General features: G+C 46.1%; 1 protein-coding gene across 5 annotated transcripts in view; it reads right to left on the reverse strand.

Moving 5' to 3' along the window:
* The window catches only part of NARS2 (asparaginyl-tRNA synthetase 2, mitochondrial), a 65,725-nt gene that overhangs the window by 32,940 nt on the left and 11,128 nt on the right, over positions 1-21,657 (reverse strand). For 4 of the 5 annotated variants that reach the window (XM_053304683.1, XM_053304684.1, XM_053304685.1 and 1 more), the window contains 3 exons: positions 21,131-21,271; positions 16,569-16,649; positions 8,753-8,853 (listed from right to left, as the gene is read on the reverse strand). In XM_053304683.1, the coding sequence (XP_053160658.1) occupies positions 8,753-8,853; positions 16,569-16,649; positions 21,131-21,271 (323 nt within the window). Of the gene's footprint in view, positions 1-2,054; positions 2,380-8,752; positions 8,854-16,568; positions 16,650-21,130; positions 21,272-21,657 lie in introns of those variants that run through there. The other variant, XM_053304687.1, reaches the window with a different exon arrangement.

The raw sequence follows: 21,657 nt of genomic DNA on the forward strand, positions 1-21,657 counted from the left end.
CTGCATTTCCCATGCTTTGTCCTCAAGCAGCACAAGAGTAGGAAATATTGAAGCAACACACATTCAGGTTTTCTCCAGCTCCAGGCTGTCTACCCTCAGTGCTCTGGAATGGAGGACAATGAAAAGGAGGTGCCAAAATAGTAAGTTTAGTGCCTCTCCCAAACTAGTCCGGCACAGATGTAGGTACACTCCAGTAATCCACATAGTATTGTTAGAGGCTTAGCTCCCAATCCTGGCAGTGAATAAGCTTTGCAAATATTAATTAAGCCTCATAAAATCCCTGTGTATCTGTATGATACAGATAAGAACATTTAGACAAATGTTAAGTGGGGTCAAGCCTTCCACAAAGGAAATAGAACTGAAGCATATTTCTAAAAGCTGGGGTTCCTAAATGTTGGACTACAATGGCCAACCACAGCGGCCTTTCGCCACTGGAGATAATGGGGGTGCTAGTGCAACGACATCTGGGAACCCCTGCTCTACGTAACCAGATGGCCCCAACAGGACGCATGGTAGTTTTAATAGTTGAAACACTACTTGGTTCCATCACGCCTGGCGCTCTGTGCCTAACAGTTGAACAGCAGGCAGAAACCTGGTAGGTGGAGTTTCCCCAAACATCTGGAGATTGGAACTTCACCCGTGGAAGTTCCACTGCCACGTAGCTGAATTAAAGGCAGATGACCAACAGATGCTGTGTCCATCCTCATATGCTAGTTAACGTTGCACCTGTTGAATGTCTGCCTGTCGCACAACTGTTCAACGTCCTGGGCCCTTTGGCCCTTACAAGGAACTCGGCAGCCCTTCCCTTCTTATGAGGTACAAGGCTGGAGGGGTAGTAAAAGCCAAACGCAAGCACTGAGGCCTAGCAGATTTCAGGTGAAATGAAGAAAAATGAAGGAGGCCATTGTCAGAACTAAGTAGCCACATGACCACGGCTAAGCAGCTGAGGCCTATGCGATAGAGGAATGGGCCCAATCTACCTCAGAGACATGAGTTAAACCATTCAAGTGTAATGGCTGCCCTTTATTGTCAAGGCACCTCTCCTTCCCGGGGGTTGGTGGGTGGGTGGGTGGGTTTCACCAGCCCTGACAGAAGCCTCTTTCAGCTTTTTCCAGGGCTAAAGAAAAAAGCAGCCGAAAAAAGCAGTCACTATCCGCCTCCCTCTTCTGTGCCCAGATGCTCCCTATTTTAAAAATGGGGAGAAAAATAATCCCACCCTCATCCTACTGTTAATACACATGTACCCAGGTCGTATGGGTCAATTTTATGCCTCTCTACTGATTTCTGATACCAAGCCTGCTATCACATATCGTGCTGCCAGGTTCTGCGCGGCTGCGCTCAAAATCCGGCAGACGATGGTCACGAGCTCATGCTCAGCGCCCAACTTCACAGCATAGTTCTAATGTGCTTACAGCTTGCTACCACAGAGCGCCTTGTGAAAGCCTCGCACTCCTATAGCCTGCAGCTCTATGGTCCCTTATTTTTATCCTTTTTTATAGCCTTCCCTGTATAAATATTGTAGTCCCTGCAGCCCTTACAATCTCACCACTGTATAACTTTATAGCTTCGGAACTCTCAGCCTAGGACCTACAATTTTGCAGTTTTACCCTCCTAGGCCTTTTAAGTCCTTTTATGCCTCTATTGCCTCAAACCCTGTACTTTATGTTAGCCTATGGCCATAATAAGGATTGGTTGATTGAGAAAAATCAAATAGAAATATTTTCCCCCTACACTGGCCCCCCATGTAGATGTGCAGTTTTTGGGGAATGGGGATTTTAAAAACTAGTTCCAGTATCTACACACTGCAGGGAGGTTGTACAGCATGAATGTCATAATCACCTCAGCCAATGGGAGAGCATATTTGCCCTGGCAGGGAAATGTGAATATTGAAACAGATTTTTAAAACAAACCATATTATGCAGGACAGAAAAACTGCAACACTACCTAATGGCGAGCCACTTAATGGAGTAATGCTACTAAAAATCCTATATGAAATCTAGCAGACATCTCTCTTAGTGAAAAGCATCTTCTATATATAATTCTCTAAGGCATACCCTTGGCTAATCCCATGCGTGGCAGCTCTCATGAGAGCTCGTGAGCAGAAGCACTGTTGTGATTGGGCAGTGGGGATTCCATATGTAGATAGGGAGGAGGAGCCTGTGATGCTTAAGGTCAGTTGGAATGCAACTATTACTGGTTGGAAGATGATCTTGATTGTAGAGGAGAAGAATATCTATCTATATATCTATAAAAGGATAGTGGGCCGGGGTCTGTGAAGAGAGGGGTCATGAGAGAGGAAAGAGCACCTTCAGGAGAAGGAGGCTGTCATTGTGTGAATTAGCTGAGGAAACAAGTTGAACAAGATCTGTTAACTCAGGAAGGGAGAGCATGAAAGAAAAAAGGGAGGGGGAGAAAGACAGAGGGAAAGAGCGAGTGGAGGAGAGAGAAAGAGAGAAAAAGAAGGGAGGGGAAGAGAGAAAGAAGGAAGGGTGAGGGACAGGCCCAAGCTTTTCAGGAGCCTGAGGGGAACGAGCGGCCATGGCGGCACCGACAGCAAGGAAGGGCCTGGTCAACCGCTGCTGCTGTTTGGGGCTACCGAGGTCATTGGCGGAGGGAGGCAGGCAGGCAAGGGACGGGCCCGGGCCTGTCAGTGGCCTGAGGGGAAAGAGCAGCCATGGCGGTGGCAACAGTGAGGAAGGGCCTGGTTGACTGCTGCTGCTGCTGCCCCTGTAGGGAGGAGCAGGAGCGGGGCTCGGGTGAGGGTAGGGAGGTCTCTGGGGACAGGGGGCTGCAGCTTGGCCAATAGGCGCCAGCAGTGCTGCAGCTGCGAGTAAGAGGGGTGAGGGGGACAGAGTAAAAGGATGGAGGAGTGACCAAGAGGGGTGAGGGGGATGGAAGCAATGAGATGGAGGAGCAGGAGTGCGGCTCAGGTGAGGGTGGAGCGATCTCTGAGGTGAGGGGGGCGGTGGCAGGGGGTGTGGGGAGCAATCAAGTACTAGCACACAGATGCTCTGCATGGGTTAAGCTAGTTTCTCAGTATTTCTCTCTTGCCCTTTGTGCTGGGCTCACGAAACATTTTTACACAGCTTAGGACCAGTTCTGACAATATCCACATGCTTTAATAGGAGGTGTGCTGAGAGCATGGACAGAGTAGTTGTTTGGATGAACAGCCCACCCACACATGAAAAAGGGACAGGCTGAGAGGGCTTTGAGACTATCAGGGAAGATGTCCCAACGGGCGTGATCTCCACACATTTCCTTTCTACTCACATATGGAGGGACAGTACCATTCATACTGGCCCTCAGAAGAGCATATAAACTTTGAGTCATTTAGACCAGTACATTTCTTCTTTCCCTCAGGGAAAGTCTTTACACTGCTGCTAATGGAGCTCTTGTCCATGTGCAGAGAGCTCTCGCCATATTGTGGAGGATTCTAGAGGAGGAGAGCTGGTTTTGTGGTAGAGAGCATGATTTGTCCCCTTTGCTAAGCAAGGCTCACCGACATTTAAGCTCCGTAAGATGTGAGCCATCAGTAAAAGAGCACCTGCAGAAGGTCCCAGGTTCCCTCCCTGGCATCTCCAGATAGAGCTGGGAGAGACTCCTGCCTGCAGCCTTGGAGAGCTGTTGCCAGTCAGTGTGTAGACAATAATAACCTAGATGGACCAATGATCTGACTTGGTATCAGGCATCTTCGTCTGTCCCTAGAATGTGTTCTATGCCATCTCCTTTGTTCAGGGAAGGACTGTTAGGCCCAGTTGCTACCCCACTAGTCAGATGGCTATGCTAATCCTCTCTGAGGTGGTAGTTTATTATATGCATGGCATTTCTCACATAGGGAAGAAATTTAAAAAAATAGGAGTCCACTGGCTGTTTGCTGGTATCTCCCTCATTTCTTTTTCAGCCCCTTTTCGACCGGGAACCATGTTTTTGTTCATTTCTTCTGCTATACAAAGCACTTTGAGAATTTCTTGGTTTAAAATGTGGTGTATAAATATTCTAAATAAATGAATAACTAAATAAATAATCCTCCATCACCACCAGGAGCTTTCCCAGGCTTTACCGTGGATTTACTGAGAGGCTTTGCTGAGAGTTCAAAGTTGCCCCCACAAAAAGATGCAAAAAAATTATTTTTTTAAAACCTCAGATATAAATTGTGCTACACTCTAATGTGCAATAAAAAAAACCCGAATTGTGTGTGAAGTGCTCCCCGATAGCTTGCAGGGACTTGGTGGTAAATGTGACTGATATGTGACTGCTCCGTTCCGGAGGAGATGCAAACTGAAAGCCGGGTGTAAAAAACTTCCTGCAGCTCCAAGTGGGATTTTTGCTTCCTTACTGCATAACCTGCAGATCACCTCGGGGGCAGGAGAGAGGTTAAGAAGACAGGAAATATACAGACAAAACTAAGCTGGTTCACACACAAGCTTGATTTCTTAACATGGAATGATTTGTAGCTGAACACGTGATCTGGATTCACACTAAAAGGTAAAGTATGCCATCGAGTCAGTTTCAACTCCTGGCGACCACAGAGCCCTGTAGTTTTCTTTGGTAGAATACAGGAGGGGTTTACCATGGCCTCCTCCCGCGCAGTAGGAGATGATGCCTTTCAGCATCTTCCTATATCGCTGCTGCCTGATATAGGTGTTTCCCATAGTCTGGGAAACATACCAACAGGGATTTGAACCGGCAACCTCCGGCTTGATAATCAAGTATTTCCCTGTTGCACTATTAAGTGGCGGATTCACACTAAAGGGTTGTTTATCGTGCTATGATCATGTCTGTGTAAGCCTATTCAACGACTCCGTTATCTCCCATCAGTGAGGTTGGGCTGAAAGGAAAGAATAGAGAAGAATGTCTTCCCTCCAAACCACTGGGGATTTCTTAGAAAAATGCTTATTCACTCATGTATTTCTAAACTGGCAGTTGAAGGTCAGGAGACAGGGTCATTTATAGATACCTGATATGGCAAAATGGCTGCCCCAAAGGAGTTATAGCAGTTCATTTTCCTCACTTAAATCCAAAGACCCTTAAACCTCAGCAAGGACAGCCAGAACACTCAGCCACCTTGTACACTCATTACAGAGATCTGTGCCTGCTCTTCACCACCCCACACAACCAACTTCCTCCTTCCCTTCACTACCCACAATGGCTGGGCTACATCTTTCTCTGTCCCATTAAGATGGCCCCCAATGAACAAAGATAACTGAAAGATAACTGGATAACTAGAAATAGCAGTATACATGTATTAAACAGGCATTTAATCATTCCAGATAATCACCATGTTTTTAAATTTAACCCTACAAGACAATCTCAATATTCGCAGGGGTTCTGTTCTGGGCTAGAGCCATGGGGGGGAGGAGCTTCTTACTGTGCTCTGCTGCTCCCCCGGATCATGCTGTGCCCCCAAATCGACCAGAAATTGGCCGAATATTGGTGGTTTTTTCTTTTTTAACAAAGACAGGAGCCATTTTGTGGCTCCGTTGAAGAAAATGGCGGCCAGAAATCACCTCAGCGGTCATTTCCAGCCACCTCCGACCCGCGGATACATGAGGTCAGCATGCCCCCTTTTTCACACATGCCGAGGTTGGGTGTCTTTCCCCCCGACTGCGGATATGCGAATCCAGGGATAACGATGTCTACCTGTATATGGGAAGTGACACAAATCTCACATGCTAACTCTTTCACTCGATGGACAAAGTGGCAGCCTGAATGCATCCTGAAGGCATGAACCTGAAGGTACACACATCTATCATATTTCTATACCACCTGACATTCCTAGGCAGATGCACACATAACATGGAACCTGAGATTCCCCCAGTCCAAGATATGGAAGGAAGTGGAAGTTGGCGCTGCAGCCTATCATGTATCATATTATTGGAAGTAGCCAAGTTGAGTCAGAAGTATGTTAGCTGGCTGAGACTCCCAGCAAGGCCCTGGATATTATCCCAGTTTGCCTTGTACCACTTCACAGCCATTGGTCTTGATGGCTATGGCAACTGGCTTGTCTGGAATGAACTAGAGGTTCATGAAGAGTGTGGGTTCTGACATAATGCATAAATCAGTGTAATTAGTTCTTGGTTTGCCAAGCCAACTTCAAATCTTAGTCACACATCTTGGTTTGAAGCCCACGTGAACCTCAGGTTCCTGCCTTGGCATGGGTTCAGACAGTCACAGACAAGTTGGTTACCAACTTTGCAAGCAGGTTCTGCATTATATAGAGATATGATAACTACCTTCACATTACATTTATTATTCATCAAGTGTTGATAACAACCTAGTTGTAAAACATGGTACACAAAATGAATAAAATAGTTGTCTGAGTCTCCTCAAAGACATGAATTTTAAGATCTAAGCCAGTTTAATGAAAAAAATGTATTGTAGGAAGCAACCCTTGTTTTCCTGTAATCTGTTTAAAATCTGGCTGTTAAGCTTCTTTGAAGATTGGAAGTTTGGAATGCCATTTTGGCTCAAAAGAAGAATAATTTCTCACTCAAGATAAATATAGCTTGTCTAAATTTAGTCTGCATTCAGTCCACTTAAAATGCCTGTGCTGTTTTGTTTTGTTTTAAATAAAAGGAACATGTTATTGAAGAACAGAGCATCAAACAGTAACATTGCGTCCTGTACACAGAGACGTCTGGTTGTTTATCTGACAGACAACCCAAGGGGAAAAACAATAACTAAATGACATGACAAGAATAATCATTTTGGAGGGGAAAAAATACTTCACATTTTTCCAGCTTATTCTTCTGCACAGTTTTAATATATCTGTCATCTTACTGAGAGAAATACTAATCTAATTTAATAAAAAGAAGTATCACCATCATACTTCACTACTGTTTAATTTTCCAAAGCACTAGCATGATATGTTATAGTGGTCAATGGAAAATACAGGGAGACATTTTATAGGCCCAACTCCAACAAAAGGAGTGTGTAAGCTTTCAGGTTATACAGAATGCTTCATCAGGCAGGAAGGGAAAGATAATCCTGTTTTCTCTATATAACAAAACGAGCCAGTGTGGGGTAGTGGTTAGAGTGCTGGACTAGGACCGGGGAGACCCAAGTTCAAATCCCCATTCAGCCATGAGACTTGCTGGGTGACTCTGGGCCAGTCACTTCTCTCTCAGCCTAACCTACTTCACAGGGATGTTGTGACGAGAAACTTAAGTATGTAGTACACCACTCTGGGCTCCTTGGAGGAAGAGCAGAATATAAACTGTAAATAAATAAATAAATAAATAAATAAAAAGCCTCTTCTTAGCAATTTGACTCTAGCTCTGCTGTTGACAGGAGCTTTATTGAACTGAAACCCATTTTTCATGACTGTTAAAAATGGAAGTAACCCAGAGGATTTTTTTGTTAGACCTGTGCAAAGATTCCACTCTGAAGTATCAAGGCTGAATCATTTCCACCTCGCTGAGTTCCACACAGAGGCAGCCGCTCTCCCTCCTTATCTCTACACAGTCCTTCCCTGCACTTTCCCCATAAAGCTCCATGGGGAAAGTGCTTGAAAAGACTACATTTCCCAGCATTCCTCTTATGCTTTCCATTATATCACTAGGGCTTCCTACTACGATGGCAAATATTTATATACTACTCTTCAACTAAAGAGAACAAGGCAGTGTACATAGAAAAATACACAATACATAAATAAAATTGTCCCCTGTCCCCAAAGGGCTCACAGTCTAAAAAGAAACACAAGGCAGATACCAGCAACAGCCACTGGACGGATGCTGTGCTGGCGTTGGTTAGGGCCAGTTGCTCTTCCCCTGCTAAATATAAGAGAATCATCTCTTTAAAAGGTGTCTCTTTGAGCAGTTAGCAGGGGTTTGCTCTTCTTTAAGGGCCCTCCCTAGTTCTGTGTATGGACCGCTCTCTGAGGACACAGGCAGGGGGAGTGGGTGTCTCCATGTGGGTGAGGTACAAATGATTTTGCTTCAAAGTTGAATCTTTGCACAAGCCTAATTTGTATACATAGTTCTGACAATCCAGCAGTCCATCTCCACAGGACTCTTCCCACAAAGAGCAGCATCTCAGTCCCTGGATGCCTGTTAGGCTTCCAACAACTTTAGGAGAGCTGGTCTTGTGGTAGCAAGCATGACTTGTCCCCTTAGCTAAGCAGGGTCCACCCTGGTTGCATGTGAATGGGAGCCGAGAAGTGTGAGTACTGTAAGATATTCCCCTCAGGGGATGGAACCGCTCTGGGAAGAGCATCAGAAGGTACCAAGTTCCCTCCCAGGCTTCTCCAAGATAGGGCTGAAAGAGATTCCTGCCTGCAACCTTGGAGAAGCTGCTGCCTGTCTGTGAAGACAATACTGAGCTAGATGGACCTATGGTCTGAATCAGTACTCAGTATATGGCAGGTGTGTGTGTGTGTGTGTGTGTGTGTGTGTGTGTGTGTGTGTGTGTGTGTGTGTGTAACTCTGGCCCCAAGTGGATACTTGAATGTAGCTGCCTGCAGGAAGTTACCATTCAGGAGATCCACAGTTCCTAACCTGGCACTCCAAGAGACAGAAAAATATCACTTGGGTCATTCTACACAGAACAGGTCACCTGGAAATCACACCAGCAGACACAGCTTCTGGCATATAAGGGAAGGTGCAGCATACACGTACACACACACAACTGGCATAATACATTTTCAGTGGTCTGGTCCATTGCCAGGAACCTCAACCAATCAACGCCTTTCAACAGACCTGGTCCTCAAGCCTATCTGACCACAGATGTATTGTAAAATACAACAAACACATACCCAGCCATCACTTCCAAGTGGAGCTGACCAGAGACTGTCAGAAAAGCAGGGACATTGAAGAAGTGTGGATTTTCTCCAGGTTCTCTCACTTCATTTGCAGGCTGTCAGAGTTAAAAACAACAAACAACAACAAACAGTTACTGAATATATAACTCAGACAATGGGACAATACTGAAAACCCTCCTCCTGCAGGTGGGCAAATAGCAACCGTCTAAATATCCTCCACATTCCAATAATTTTATGAAGTGTTATACAAACATAACAGACCTTTGTAAGTGATTCAGTGTGCTATATGAATGACAGAGGGTGATGTTATGCTACAAAATTATCCCATATTAATTGGGACTGTGTTGAAGCATTAAAGGGTTAACTTACCTAAAAGCAAGGGGGAAAGAATGGATGAACTGTTGCAGCAGAAATGTGTTTAGTGTGATAAAAGGAACAGGAAAGCCAGAGTGATGTCGTGGTTAAGAGTGTCTGACTAGCATTGGAATATAGGAAGTTGCCGTCTACTGAGTCAGACCCTTTGGTTATCTAGCTCAGTATTGTCTACACCAAGGCTGCTCAACTTTGGCCCTCCTGCAGAAGTTGGCCTACAACTCCCATAATCCCTGGCTATTGGCCACTGTGGCTGGGAATTATAGGGGCTGTAGTCCAGAAACAGCTGGAGGGGAGGGGCAAGGTTGAGCAGGTCTGGTCTACACTGACTGACAGCAGTTCTTCATGGTTTCAGGCAAGAGTCTTTCCCACCCCTATCTGGAGATGTCAGGGATCGAACCTGGGACCTTCTGCTCTAGTTGACATAGTATACTTGGACTTCGAAAAGGACTTTGACAGATTTCCCCGCCAAAGGCTCTGGAGTCAACTGAGCAGTCGTGGGATAAGGAGACAGGTTCTTGTGGGGATTGATAACTGGTTGAAGGGCAGGAAACAGAGAGTAAGAAATTCAGGTCTGACAAAGAAGGTACTTTTTCACACAGCACATCATTTATTTATTTATTTGATCTCTATACCGCCCTTCCAAAAATGGCTCAGGGCAGTTTACACCAAGAAATAATCAATAAATAAGATGGCTCCCTGTCCCCAAAGGGCTCACAATCTAAAAAGAAACATAAGATAGACACCAGCAACCGTCACTGGAGGTACTGTGCTGGGGGTGGGTAGGGCCAGTTACTCTCCCCCTGCTAAATAAAGAGAATCACCACGTTAAAAGGTGCCTCTTTGCCAAGTCAGCAGGGGTTAGGGAATTCTATGGAATTCTCTGCTGTGGTGGTGGCAACCAGCCTGGATGGCTTTCAAAGGGGCGTAGACAAATTTATGGAGGACACGTCTATCGATGGCTACTAGTCTGATGGCTATAGGCCGCCTCCAGCCTCAGAGGCAAGATGCCTCAATACCAGTTACGGGGGAGCAGCAGCAGCAGGAGAGAGGGCAAGCCATCACCTCTTGCCTGTGGGCTACTCAGAGGCATCTGGTTGGCCCCTGTGTGAAACAGGATGCTGGACTAGAGAGGCCTTGGGCCAGGTCCAGCAGGATTGTTCTTATGCATGCAAAGCAGATACCCTACCACTGAGCTAAGGCCCCATCTAGCATGGTTCTTCCGATGCTTTACATAGGAAGTTGCCTTATACCAAGTCAGACCACTGGTCCATCCAGCTCAGTATTGCTACACTGATTTGCAGCAGGCTTCCAAGGTTTCATGCAAGAGTATTTCCCAGCCCTACCTGGAGATGCTGCCAGGGATTGAACCCGGGACCTTCTGAATGCAAAGCAGACGCTCTTCCACTGGGCTACAGCCCTTCCCCAAGTATATCAGCATACAAGTCAAAGTGGATCAGTGATCTGCCTCAGTGTAAGGTAGCCTCCTTTATTCATATATAGCAACTTCCCTTGGGATGCCATCATTCAAATATAAGGATGTGACACAGCTGTGAGGACTATCATCAGGCAGGACCCATAGTGCATGAATGTGATAGGATACTGTGCATTTTAGGAGAAATTCACATGCTCCCCACATCAGTGAGAACACTGCCATACTAAGTCCCAGTTCACATACAACCTGCCATGCTCCATGGGTCTGATCCCTTTTCATCTGAGGCAGACCCTGAGACAGAGTCTGATGACTCAGAAAAGGAAGCAGTCTGCAAGGTTCCCCCCACACCCCCGCCAGATCCCAGGGTAGCCTATATCCCTTGAATCCTCTCTTCAGCCTGAGGATGTCTTCCAGGACTCGGAGGACCCTATATCTTCTGCACTTTCCTTTGACCTGAGGATGGCCTACTGCCCTCTTCCTCTTCTCGTTCAGAAGAGGAAGTGGAAGCCACACCAGTCTCAGCACCCGTGCTTTGGCTCCACCACAGCCAATGATTACAGAGTAAGGCATGGGCATTTATTATTATTATTATTATTATTATTATTATTATTATTATTATTATTAGCAACAACAACTACAACAACATTTATACTATGCTCCTCCTGTACACTACTGCTCAGGCAGCTCACAACATTAATAAAATAGATACAATGTGAAATAAGACTAATAAAGTTAAATAAAAGACCAGGCTAAAACCACATTTAAAATTACAATTTTTAAAAAAGTAAAAGATGCATTTTCAATTGTGTGTGTGTGTGTGTGTGTGTTTAAAAACACTAAGGGGAGGAGCATAGCAAAACTCTTTGGGGAGGGCATTCCAAAGCTGAGGGGCCACCACCAAAAAGGCCCTGTCTCTAGTCCCCGCCAACCAGATCTCCGTTAGTGGTGAGGCCACTAACTTTAAGACTGCAGCAGTACAGACAGAGGGGAGTGGCCAAGATCCACACTTCCCCTTCAAAAGCACTCAGTTTGCAGCAGGACTTTGCTGAAGCAACATAGGAAACTGCCATATACTGAGTCAGACCATTGGTCTATCTAGCTCAGTATTGTCTTCACAGACTGGCAGCGGCTTCTCCAAGGTTGCAGGCAGGAATCTCTCTCAGCCCGATCTTGGAGATGCTGCCAGGGAGGGAACTTGGAACCTTCTGCTCTTCCCAGAGCGGCTCCATCCCCTGAGGGGAATATCTTGCAGTGTTCACACATCAAGTCTCCCATTCATATGCAACCAGGACAGACCCTGCTTAGCTATGGGGAAACGTCATGCTTGCTACCACAAGACCAGCTCTCCTCTCCTGGGCACCATTGTTGCCCAGCTCTCAGCCTGCTCCTTGTGCTTTACCTTGCTCCCCATAGACCTGATATCCTGACTTTCTGGCCCTGGCTTGTTACTGGACCCACTTTACCCTGGTCTCCTGTAGACCTTAGCTTGTTACTGGACCTGCTTCCTGTTACTCCTACATAGCCTGTCCTCTTGGCTTTCGAGTCCTTCCCGATAGACCAGCACTGCCTTGCCCAACAAGACACAATACTACCAAGCCAACGTACTGGTAGCCACTGGAAAAAACATGCTTCTCTGTAGTTAGGCTCTGTGTTACCGCGGTAAGACATGCAAGGGTAAGCCATGTGGTCGGAGGTTCAACAATAGTAAGAGAAGTCATCTCACAATCCAGGATGGGACATGGTTTGCTTCTGCATCTGTTAGTGGTGTGATGTGAAACTCTAGCTTCAGGGAAGTGGCTTTCCAGTGGAGACCACACTGTCTCAGTAACACAGGAATCACACCTTTGCGAAAGGTGAGAGAGAAGAAAGGCCTAAGCAACTAGTATTAACCAAGGCTTGCTTTTCCTCTCTTTTAATTTTGCTTCTTTCAGAAGGCAACGAGGCTGAAGCATGCTTAAGGAGCCTTTGACAAATTTTCTTTGAATCTAGGAGTCGACCCAAAGATTTGGGAGGCAGACAATGGACACTTGACAAATGTACCTGACTTGGTGACGGACATTGTGGAGGGGAAGGTAAACTTTATTTTTAATTTTATTTTTATGTTGATATTCTGCTCTTCCTCCAGGGAGCCAAGAACAGTGTCTAGTGTTAGGTTTCTCCTCACAACAATCCTGTGAGGTAGGTCAGGCTGAGAGAGAAGTGACTGGCCAGGAGTCACCCAGCAAGGATCATGGCTGAATGGGGATTTGAACTCGGCTCTCCCCAGTCCTAGACTACACTGACTGGCAGCAGCTCTCCAAGGTTCCAGGCAAGAGCCTTCCCCAGACCTATCTGGAGATGCTGCCAGGGATTGAACTTGGGACTCACTGTATACAGAGCAGATGCTCCACCGCTGAGCTATTGCCCCATTCCCGATCACCTGCTCAAGTCCCAGTATTTGACTGCCGAGCCAAAAGGACTACACTGTCACGGTACAAGCTGGCAAGCCAATCACAGACATGTTTCAGACTACTCAATGGGTACAACAAAATAACCCTGTGTCAAAGAAATCCAGATTAAGTGGCCAATGGCCATGGCGGCTGGAGATGGTGGGAGTTGAAGTCCAACAACACCTGAGGACCCAAGTTGGCGAACCCCCTGCATTAATGGAAGATTAATAACTAGTAGATGAGATCCATTGTTGACTGGGCAAAGTCATTTTCCATAGATTACACTGATAGGAAAGTTCAAGAAATAAAATATACTAGCTGACCCCGCACAGAGCATCTGTGCAGCACTTTGGGGTCGGCTGTTTCCCCCTCCCTCTTCCTCCCGGTCCGGTCTCTTCTCTCTTCCCCTTCCCTCCGGCCCTGCACTCTCCTGCCCTCCTCCCCTCCCGTTCCTCCCCCCACACAGAGCCACGGCGGGCAGCCAAGAAGGGCCCCGCCAGCTGACCCCCTGCCGCCTTTCTCCTCTCTCCCCGCCCGCCGCCACCTTTCTCCTCTCTCCCCGCCCGCCGCCGCCTTTCTCCTCTCTCCCCGCCCGCCGCCGCCTTTCTCCTCTCTCCCCGCCCGCCGCCGCCTTTCTCTCCCCCCCGCCCGCCGCCGCCTTTCTCTCCCCCCCGCTCGCTGCCCGCCACTGCCTTTCTCTCCCTCCGCTCGCTGCTGCCTTTCTCTCCCCCTTCCTCCGCCAGCCGGCCACCACCAGCACTTTCTTCCCCCTCTCCTCCTCAGTCCTCCTCACCGGAACTCTCGCAGTGTCACGAGAGTTCTGCCGCCAAATCCTGAGCACGCATATCCAAAGAGAATTAAATATATAGAAGCCCACTCACCCCCCTGGCGCCAGGCCAGGGCCAGTCCATCCCACTGCCTCCCGCCTCCCAGCCCAGGCTGCAGCCGAGACGGCCCCTCCTCACAAAGGCCAGGCCAACACGTGCCTCCGCCGGCCAGAAGGCTCTCAGCCAATCAGGTGCCTCCCTCACCGGCACACATTGTCTTGCCACATCCCCACGCTGGCTGGCTAAGAGAATTAATTATAAAGATGTACTAGAATTGTTTAATGTATTTGCAAAAGGGAAGCAAAACAGTTTGAAATTTGTAGGATTTCAACTTCAAACAAATTATATAAACATTATTCATTTTATTGAAAAATTATCATATGTGGTAAATTTGAATCTGAGAAAGATCTTCTGCTTCTCTTGGGCATGCTGTTGTTCTGGAATTATTTAACCAAAGACTGAGTAAGAACAGCAGTTAAACGCTGACGATTTTATTCTGTAATTATTCGTTAAAATTAGAAAAAATATATTTAAAGCTTCCCCCAGCATATTCCAGTGTAAATAGTAATGCATTCAGCTAATTTAAGTGGCAGGGTGGTGGATGCAAAATTTGCTATCTGTAGGTTATCGAGAAGTATGACTTTATTTCACACAAAGACACCCAAGAAAACTTAAATATATATAACAGATGGTTTGGCTTATCTTCATACCCTCTTGCCCCAAACAGACAAGGCAATATTCCTGCTGTGGGTGTGAAGACAGCCCCAAATTAAAGAGCAAAGGAGATTCCTCTTTCTAAGTACACCACTGCAGACATGAATAGAACCTTCTTTTCAGTCACGGCGTCTCCTAAAACAGTGATGGCTAGCCCGAGGTGCTTCACTGCTAGACTACAAATCCCATCATCCCCACCCACAATAAATTTGTAGCTGGAGTAATGGGAGTTGTAGTCCAATAACAGCTGGAGAGCTAAGGGTGGCCCACCCTTTGAGAGAGAGAGAGAAAGAAAAAAAAGAGAGAGAGAGGGAGCACAAGAGAGATCGAGAGATCAAGGAAAATCCTCTCTCATATACTCTTATTTTGTTTCCATGGTAAGATGAGAGATGTCTAAAAAGCAGAGAGAGAGACAGAAAATAAAACCAGACAAAAGGTGAGAGATAGTCAGACACAGTTATCTCAAAACAAGAGAGAGTTGTCTCCACTGGGTGATTCAGATGCAAAGACAAAAGTAAGAGACATTTAATTAATTAATTAATTAATTAATTATAAGTAGCCACCCATTAATCTAAGCAAAATGCATTTATTTTCATGTCCTCTCCATTGTCTGCTCAAAGAGGAGTTAAATATTGTTGAGTTTATTAGACTTTCATTAAAATAAACCAAAAGTGGTTTACAATACCAATCAAAGCATTCCATTTTAATTTAATTTTAAATTCAATTAAAACAAGAACAAATATTGAATTTAAATATAAAAATACCTCTATTTAAAAGTTTTTTAAAAACAAAACAAAACAGTACAACACAGAGCAGCAGCAGCAAAAAACAGCTCTCTCATATAAAAGCCCGGGTGAAGAGCCACGTTTTAACTTGTTTTCTAAAAACTGTGATGGAGGCTGAGGAGAGCGAATGCCAGGACTGAATAGAGAACTTTTTTTTAACTTGGAAAGGGATCTGTTAAAACCACTCTTACTTCTTGGGGTGAAACCACTATCAGTGCTCTGGGTTTAAAGGGCTTCAGAAACACTCTGTAGCCAAAATGCAGGGATAAAGAACAACTGGACTGAATACCTGTTTTTGTCCTTGCCTTTAAAAGGCTGTGACAATGATTCCCTTTGATGTTGGCCCTATTTGTTCTGTTCTTTAAGCTCTCTGGGACTTGGCTAGCTCCAGGGCAAACCAGGTCTTAAAACATCTACTGCTAGGCACCTATATTTACTCCTGGGGCTGGGGTGGAACCACACAGCAGGGCCCCCATTTGGCCAGAAGTTGCATAAAATGACTGGCTATGGATCCAGCAACTGTGGCCACTTGTCCATGGGATGCCAGAATGGAACGCCAGGTAGCCAGGGTGCAAAGAGGCAAGGACAAGGATTCGTGTGCATGCAAGTAAGCATCTCAGGGTGTAGGGGTAGTGATGTGGCATGAGTGTGTGGGGAGGGGTGTCTTTTGTTCAAACTATTTGGAAACTTCCCCAGGTGCTGAGTGGAGCGAGTGTGTGTGCGTTTAGAGGGTGGAGAGCGCTGTTAAAAAGAGACATCTCAAAGCCTCCTGGGCATGTGGAACAGGTGCATAGTTTTCTTGAATCGCAGCCAACATCAAAGGTTTGGAAGTGGAGAGGAAGAGCTAAAATGCTTGGGGCTTAATGGTTTTGGGGGCGGGGAAGACAACTGAGAGGGGACATGATGGGGAGAGGAGGAAAAGCACCTGCTTTGCAGGCAGAAGCTCCCAGGTTCAATCCCTGACATCTCAAGGAAAGCTGGGAAAGACCCCTGCCATGAAACCCTGGAGAGCCATTGCCAGTTAGCGTGGACAAGGTAGATGAATCAAGGGTCTGACTCAGTAAAGAAGCAAGGGGAGGCATTTAACACCCACTGGTTCTCAGCCTTGGGTCCCCAGAGGTCATTAGACTATAACTCCAATCAGTCGGTCATTGTGGCTGGGATGAAAGGGGACGTAGCCCAATGATATCTGGAAACCCAAGTTTAAGAACCCTTGGGTTAAGGCACTTAGATTACAAGGATCCTTACCTCTACCTGAAAGACTTCCCCAGCACCTTCACAGTCGTTTGAGGTAAGAATTGGTGTATGAACATGGATGTATCCGTTTTCCTGAAAAAAGAAAAAAGGAGAAGTTAAAAATAGCTGACGAAGGGTAGAAAAGGGGAAAGTGTCAGCTCAAGGAAAGGATGCCCACCTGGGGAAACACACAGGTTCAAGGGCTTTATACAGTATTTGTTAGTTAATTTCCAGATATTATATTTGTGGAATAAGCACCAAATTGCATTTTCAGAAACACGGATGGTTATTTTTAGTTGTGAGTAAAGTTAGGTTTCTATATTTGTTTTTGATCCTCAATAGCCAAAGAAGCAAGAGGAAGCTTGGGAGCAGTATCCCCTGTAAGAGGAAATCCTAGATGTTGTTGGCTACAACTCCCAGCATCCCCAGCCAAATGCCACTGCAGCTGGGGATGCTGGGATTTGTAGTTAACACCTGAGATTCTCGCCTACAAGGAACATTGGTTGGGAGTACCTGCACTTTGAAGAAAAGATACATATGAATATTATAGCAAAGCAGTAACTGAAACATGCAGTGGTTAGAATTTATCCCTGCTCCACATATATTTTTTAAATTATTTATTTTCCAAACAGATAGCATATAAAGTTCCTCACTCACTAACATGAAACTCCCAGACCAAACCACAAAAGATCAAAACATGCAATTCTCGCAGGTAGTTTCCAGGCCTTGCCCAGACTACCAAAGAAATCCCAAATGCCACAAAAATGCATTACTTTCCCAGAAAATGTGGGAAAACTCTCCCATTGGCAAACATGGGGAATGAGACCTCAGACTAGGGATGTGCCGAAATGCGATTTGGCATCCAAATTGCCAGCACAATCCCTTTAAAACTAAGGGCTCACACAGCCCCTTTAATGTGAAGGAGAGCAGGTTCATATCTGTTCCTCCTCCACTACTTCTGTAATGGAGAAGCTTCCCCGAGCTATCAGTGCATACCAGTGGGGCGTCTCCCAGCTGCCTCTACGTGCGATGATGCCACACACATGGCCTCTGTGCATGATTGTTAAACAAAACCAGATTTCTCAAAGACTTAGAAGATATAAACAGCCAACTGGATGATTTTGGGCTAGCCATGCTCTCTCAATTCAACCTACTTCAAGAGTCCACCAAAAAAACCCTAGTTCAGTCACCAGTGATAATCATAAATTTAATGCTGGCAACCAGCAGGGAAAGCCCCTAGGTTTTTATTAAAACATCACCTCAAAGGAGGAAAACACCACCTGGAGGAAAGAGCTTGGAAGTATTTTTTTAAAAAACTTTTAGAGCCAGTTCAGATGAACACAGAACCCTACACGAGATAATGTCGGCGCTCTGGGGAGAATGCACCCACCCCAAAGTCACTGAAGGATGCACTGACATGATCTGGGCATGCCCTTTAATTGTGCATGAGGGGTGTTCTCTGGAATGGCCCCACTACACCATGCTACCAAACCCTGTTTAAACAGGGTTGGAATTATAGCCATGCAAATACTGCCATCTATTGATAAGAGCCTGAATATTCTTGGCCAAAAATAATCCATAGAAAGGCAAGGACAGCTCTCCAGGTAGTACTGGACTACAACTCTTATCATCCCCATCACCACCCCGCCCCCAGAGGGCAAAGTGCGCAGAAAGCAGGCATGATAGAAAGCCTCAATGTCTAGCAGTCTTAAGAAAGATCACAGCTGATGCTAGGAAAAATTAATTAGGTTCAAAACCAATTTCCAGCTCCAACTCATAACAGCTTTAATGGTCTCCAGTAGTTTGCAGAAATCCTGTTCCTGAGGAGCAGTAGAGAGTTGCATAGTACTTATCGGCATTGTAACATGGAAAAAGCAAAAATCCAAATCAGCCATTATGGCACAATCTTATGAAGTTTTCCCTCTCTTCTCCTCCCACCCCATCTGGTTTTTAATCCGTTGCCTTCCCCAACTCAAACTCACTCACTCTCAAAAAGTCCGATTTGGACAATACCTCAAATGGACCACTTGCCCGCCCTGCCCCCACCCCCCGCCTGCCACAATCATGCCATTATCTAACCGCACAAAGGCAGGTTTGTCCAAACAGCCCCTCAATGAGCGGTTTTTAAATCACTTTAAAGAAAAGATGTCTCAGCAAGAGAGGAGGGCGGAGGATGTGCGTGCCCACATATGTGCACCCTCCCCTACACATAAAGGGCCGTTTCGGAATCTCGTCTAAACTGGCCTAGAGCCTCCACAACAGGAGGTGAAGAAATGCCTCCAGGATCCAATTTCCAAAATCAAACAGCTGTAGATCTGGTCTACAATTTGAGGAAGACGGTAGAAAGTATTTTGCAACAGGTTAAAATGACTCATGCCTATGAAGACTTTCCTTCTTGTCTCCTTTGCAAAGACAGCCAACGCTTCCAGCCTAAGGATCAGATCCTGTCGTGGTAGGACAGGCTTGAGGGAGGACTAGGCCTCAGTTAGAGTAACTGCTTGGAAGATGGGCTTCTCCAAATAAAGAAGAACACCTGAGAATCAAATCCCTGTGGCTCAATCCAGAGTGAGGGGCAGGGTCTACTCCCCTATATAGGGGAGGTGTGTGTTAGAATTCAGTTCTTCCCTGGAGGCCTCGGAGTGAGGTCTGATCAGCAACTACTGCAAAGAAAGGGAAGACTAACAGTCTTGGGCTGGGAATCAACTGGAAGTTCCTTACCTGGAAGTAAGTAGGAAGGATAGGGGCCAGTTTAGCTAGACATATCAGGGAATTTATTTTTGTTTAAGTGCTTGGATCTGACTGCGTGGTTCTTGTAGTTACTGGGAAGAGTTTTGCTTGAATGGAAGCAGTGATTGTTGATGCCTCTATAGTTTTCCTTATCATCCAATTATTAATAAATCCTTATTGTTGTTATAGCATGTCACTCCTTATTGAGTCCTGCCCTAGTCACATGCTCCTGAAGGCCTAAGACTGCTCAAGCCTTTCTTGTAGGGAGGGGGTTTCCACTTTACTCTCCCAGAATATTGCTTTGGAAGGGTAAATCTGCTCATATTAAAAAGTGGCTGGGGGCAGCCTACATGGGACTCCTCACAGCTAGAGGAGGGATCCCCCCACTACACACACTTTAGATAGATACAGATCCTATGGGTCAAGCTGCTCAGGGGCCTGACCCTTTCCCTCCTGTAACCTACACTTTGGATGGGGAAGGCCCAGACCCCCTGGCTGAACAGCTTCCAGCTGTCATAAATCTGTTAGCTCGGCTAAGCCAACAGGATTTACAACCCGCTTCAGCACTCCGTGAGTTAACAGACAGTAGCAGCAAAGCTGCACGAAGGAAAACAAAAAGGCTCACAAAGTAAATAGTAAATGAATCAAGTCCCCCTGAACTGAACTAGGTACGCCCCCCTCTAACAATAACTGAGTAATAAATGAAAAGAAAACAACAAAGCAAGGAATGAAAAAGAACAAAGGATACCAGAGCAAAGAATTAACGGAATAAGAGCACAGAGCATGAAAGAACAGAACAAGGGCAAACTGGAACTAGGAAAAGTTGAGAATTGAGAAACACAGTCTGTGGTCAGCAAAAGTTGCTAACAGCATCTGAGCAATTCACAGACTGTTAAATATATATGGCTCAAGAGAACCAGCAGCCAATCAGGCTTCCCTGAGTCAGCACTTTTGCTTCTTCTATTGTGATCTCCTGCGCCTGCGTGTCTCCCACTGAGCTTTCCTCTTGAGACGTCTTCTTAAGACAGGTGAAATCCCAGCCTACTCCTCATCAGAATTCATGTCTGGCAGCTGTTCCGAATCCTCAGCTCCAGAGTCTGGTCTCCCTGCCAAATCCTGTTGCTGTGCCTCTGAGCCCTCACTAACAGGCAAATCCTCCCGTTCCTCCCCTGACTCTTCTGAGTCAGAAGTCTGAGCCATGACACCAGCATTGCATTTTCCAGGCCCATCAAGTGCCCTGCAGAAACAGGCAAGATGTCCCAGAAGCCTCTGAACTATTGCAGAGGATTCTGGGACACTCTTATATTTTAAATGGGGCACCTGACAATTTGGTCATGGGAGCACCTCATGTATGGATGAAGCGTTTGTCAGAGCTGCTAAGGAGCTCACAGCTGAAAGCTGTTGACCTTCTGGCACTTCAAGGATTGTCAAAGAAGATTTAGTCCAGGAGTTGCCAACTGTGGGTCCTGAGATATTGTTGGAGTACAGCTCCAATCATTTCTAGCCACGAGCTGCAGTCCAACAATATCTTGGGTTCCAAGACTGACAACCCCTGGACTAATCAGTACCATGGACAGAAATAAGGTGGAGAGTGGGGAAAATGAGGTACTGTACCTTGAAAGTGCAGTGGGAAACAACTTGCCTAGCAAGCATGAGGTTGCCGGTTTGAATCCCCGCTGGTACCTATATCGAGCAGCAGTGATATAGCAAGACGCTGAAAGGCACCATCTCCTACTGTGTGGGAGGAGGTAATGGTAAACCCCTCCTATATCCTACCAAAGACAACCACGGGGCTCTGTGGGCGCCAGGAGTTGAAATCGACTCGATGGCACACTTTACCTTTTTACCTTGAAATAGGAGTGGATTGCTGAGGTAGCTTCGCTGCGAATCCTCAAGAGGGCACTCAAAGAATTGCTTCTGCACCGGAAATGGGGAAACTGCCGGAGATATTCAGGAGGATGGCGAGTCTTGTACTTCAGAGGGAATGCCTAAACACAGAGAATGAATATGATGAGGCCAAAATTTTAAAAAAGACACCAGAGTTACTTTAAGTCTGACCCATTTGCCTCTCAGTTCCTATAGAGAAAGTGGTGGGAAATCAATGCACTACTAATAGATGTGACAATTCTCCTCCTATGGGGGGGAAAAGGATAGGTCTCCTGAACCTTTAAGAGAGGCACAGAGTGGGGGAATTTCAGGAGGGGCAGCTGGTGTTACAGGGGAAAGAAAAGCTGCACCTGGACTCCAGCTATTATGGACTACAACTCCCATCACCTCCAGCCAGTAGATCTATTGTAGCAGAAGCACCGGCAGCTCAGCAACAGTCTCTAGCAATCTGCTTTACAAGCTGCCACTGAGCAGAAGTATCTGTGGA

Source organism: Hemicordylus capensis, chromosome 3 (genome assembly GCF_027244095.1).
Source record: "Hemicordylus capensis ecotype Gifberg chromosome 3, rHemCap1.1.pri, whole genome shotgun sequence".
NCBI lineage: Eukaryota > Metazoa > Chordata > Lepidosauria > Squamata > Cordylidae > Hemicordylus > Hemicordylus capensis.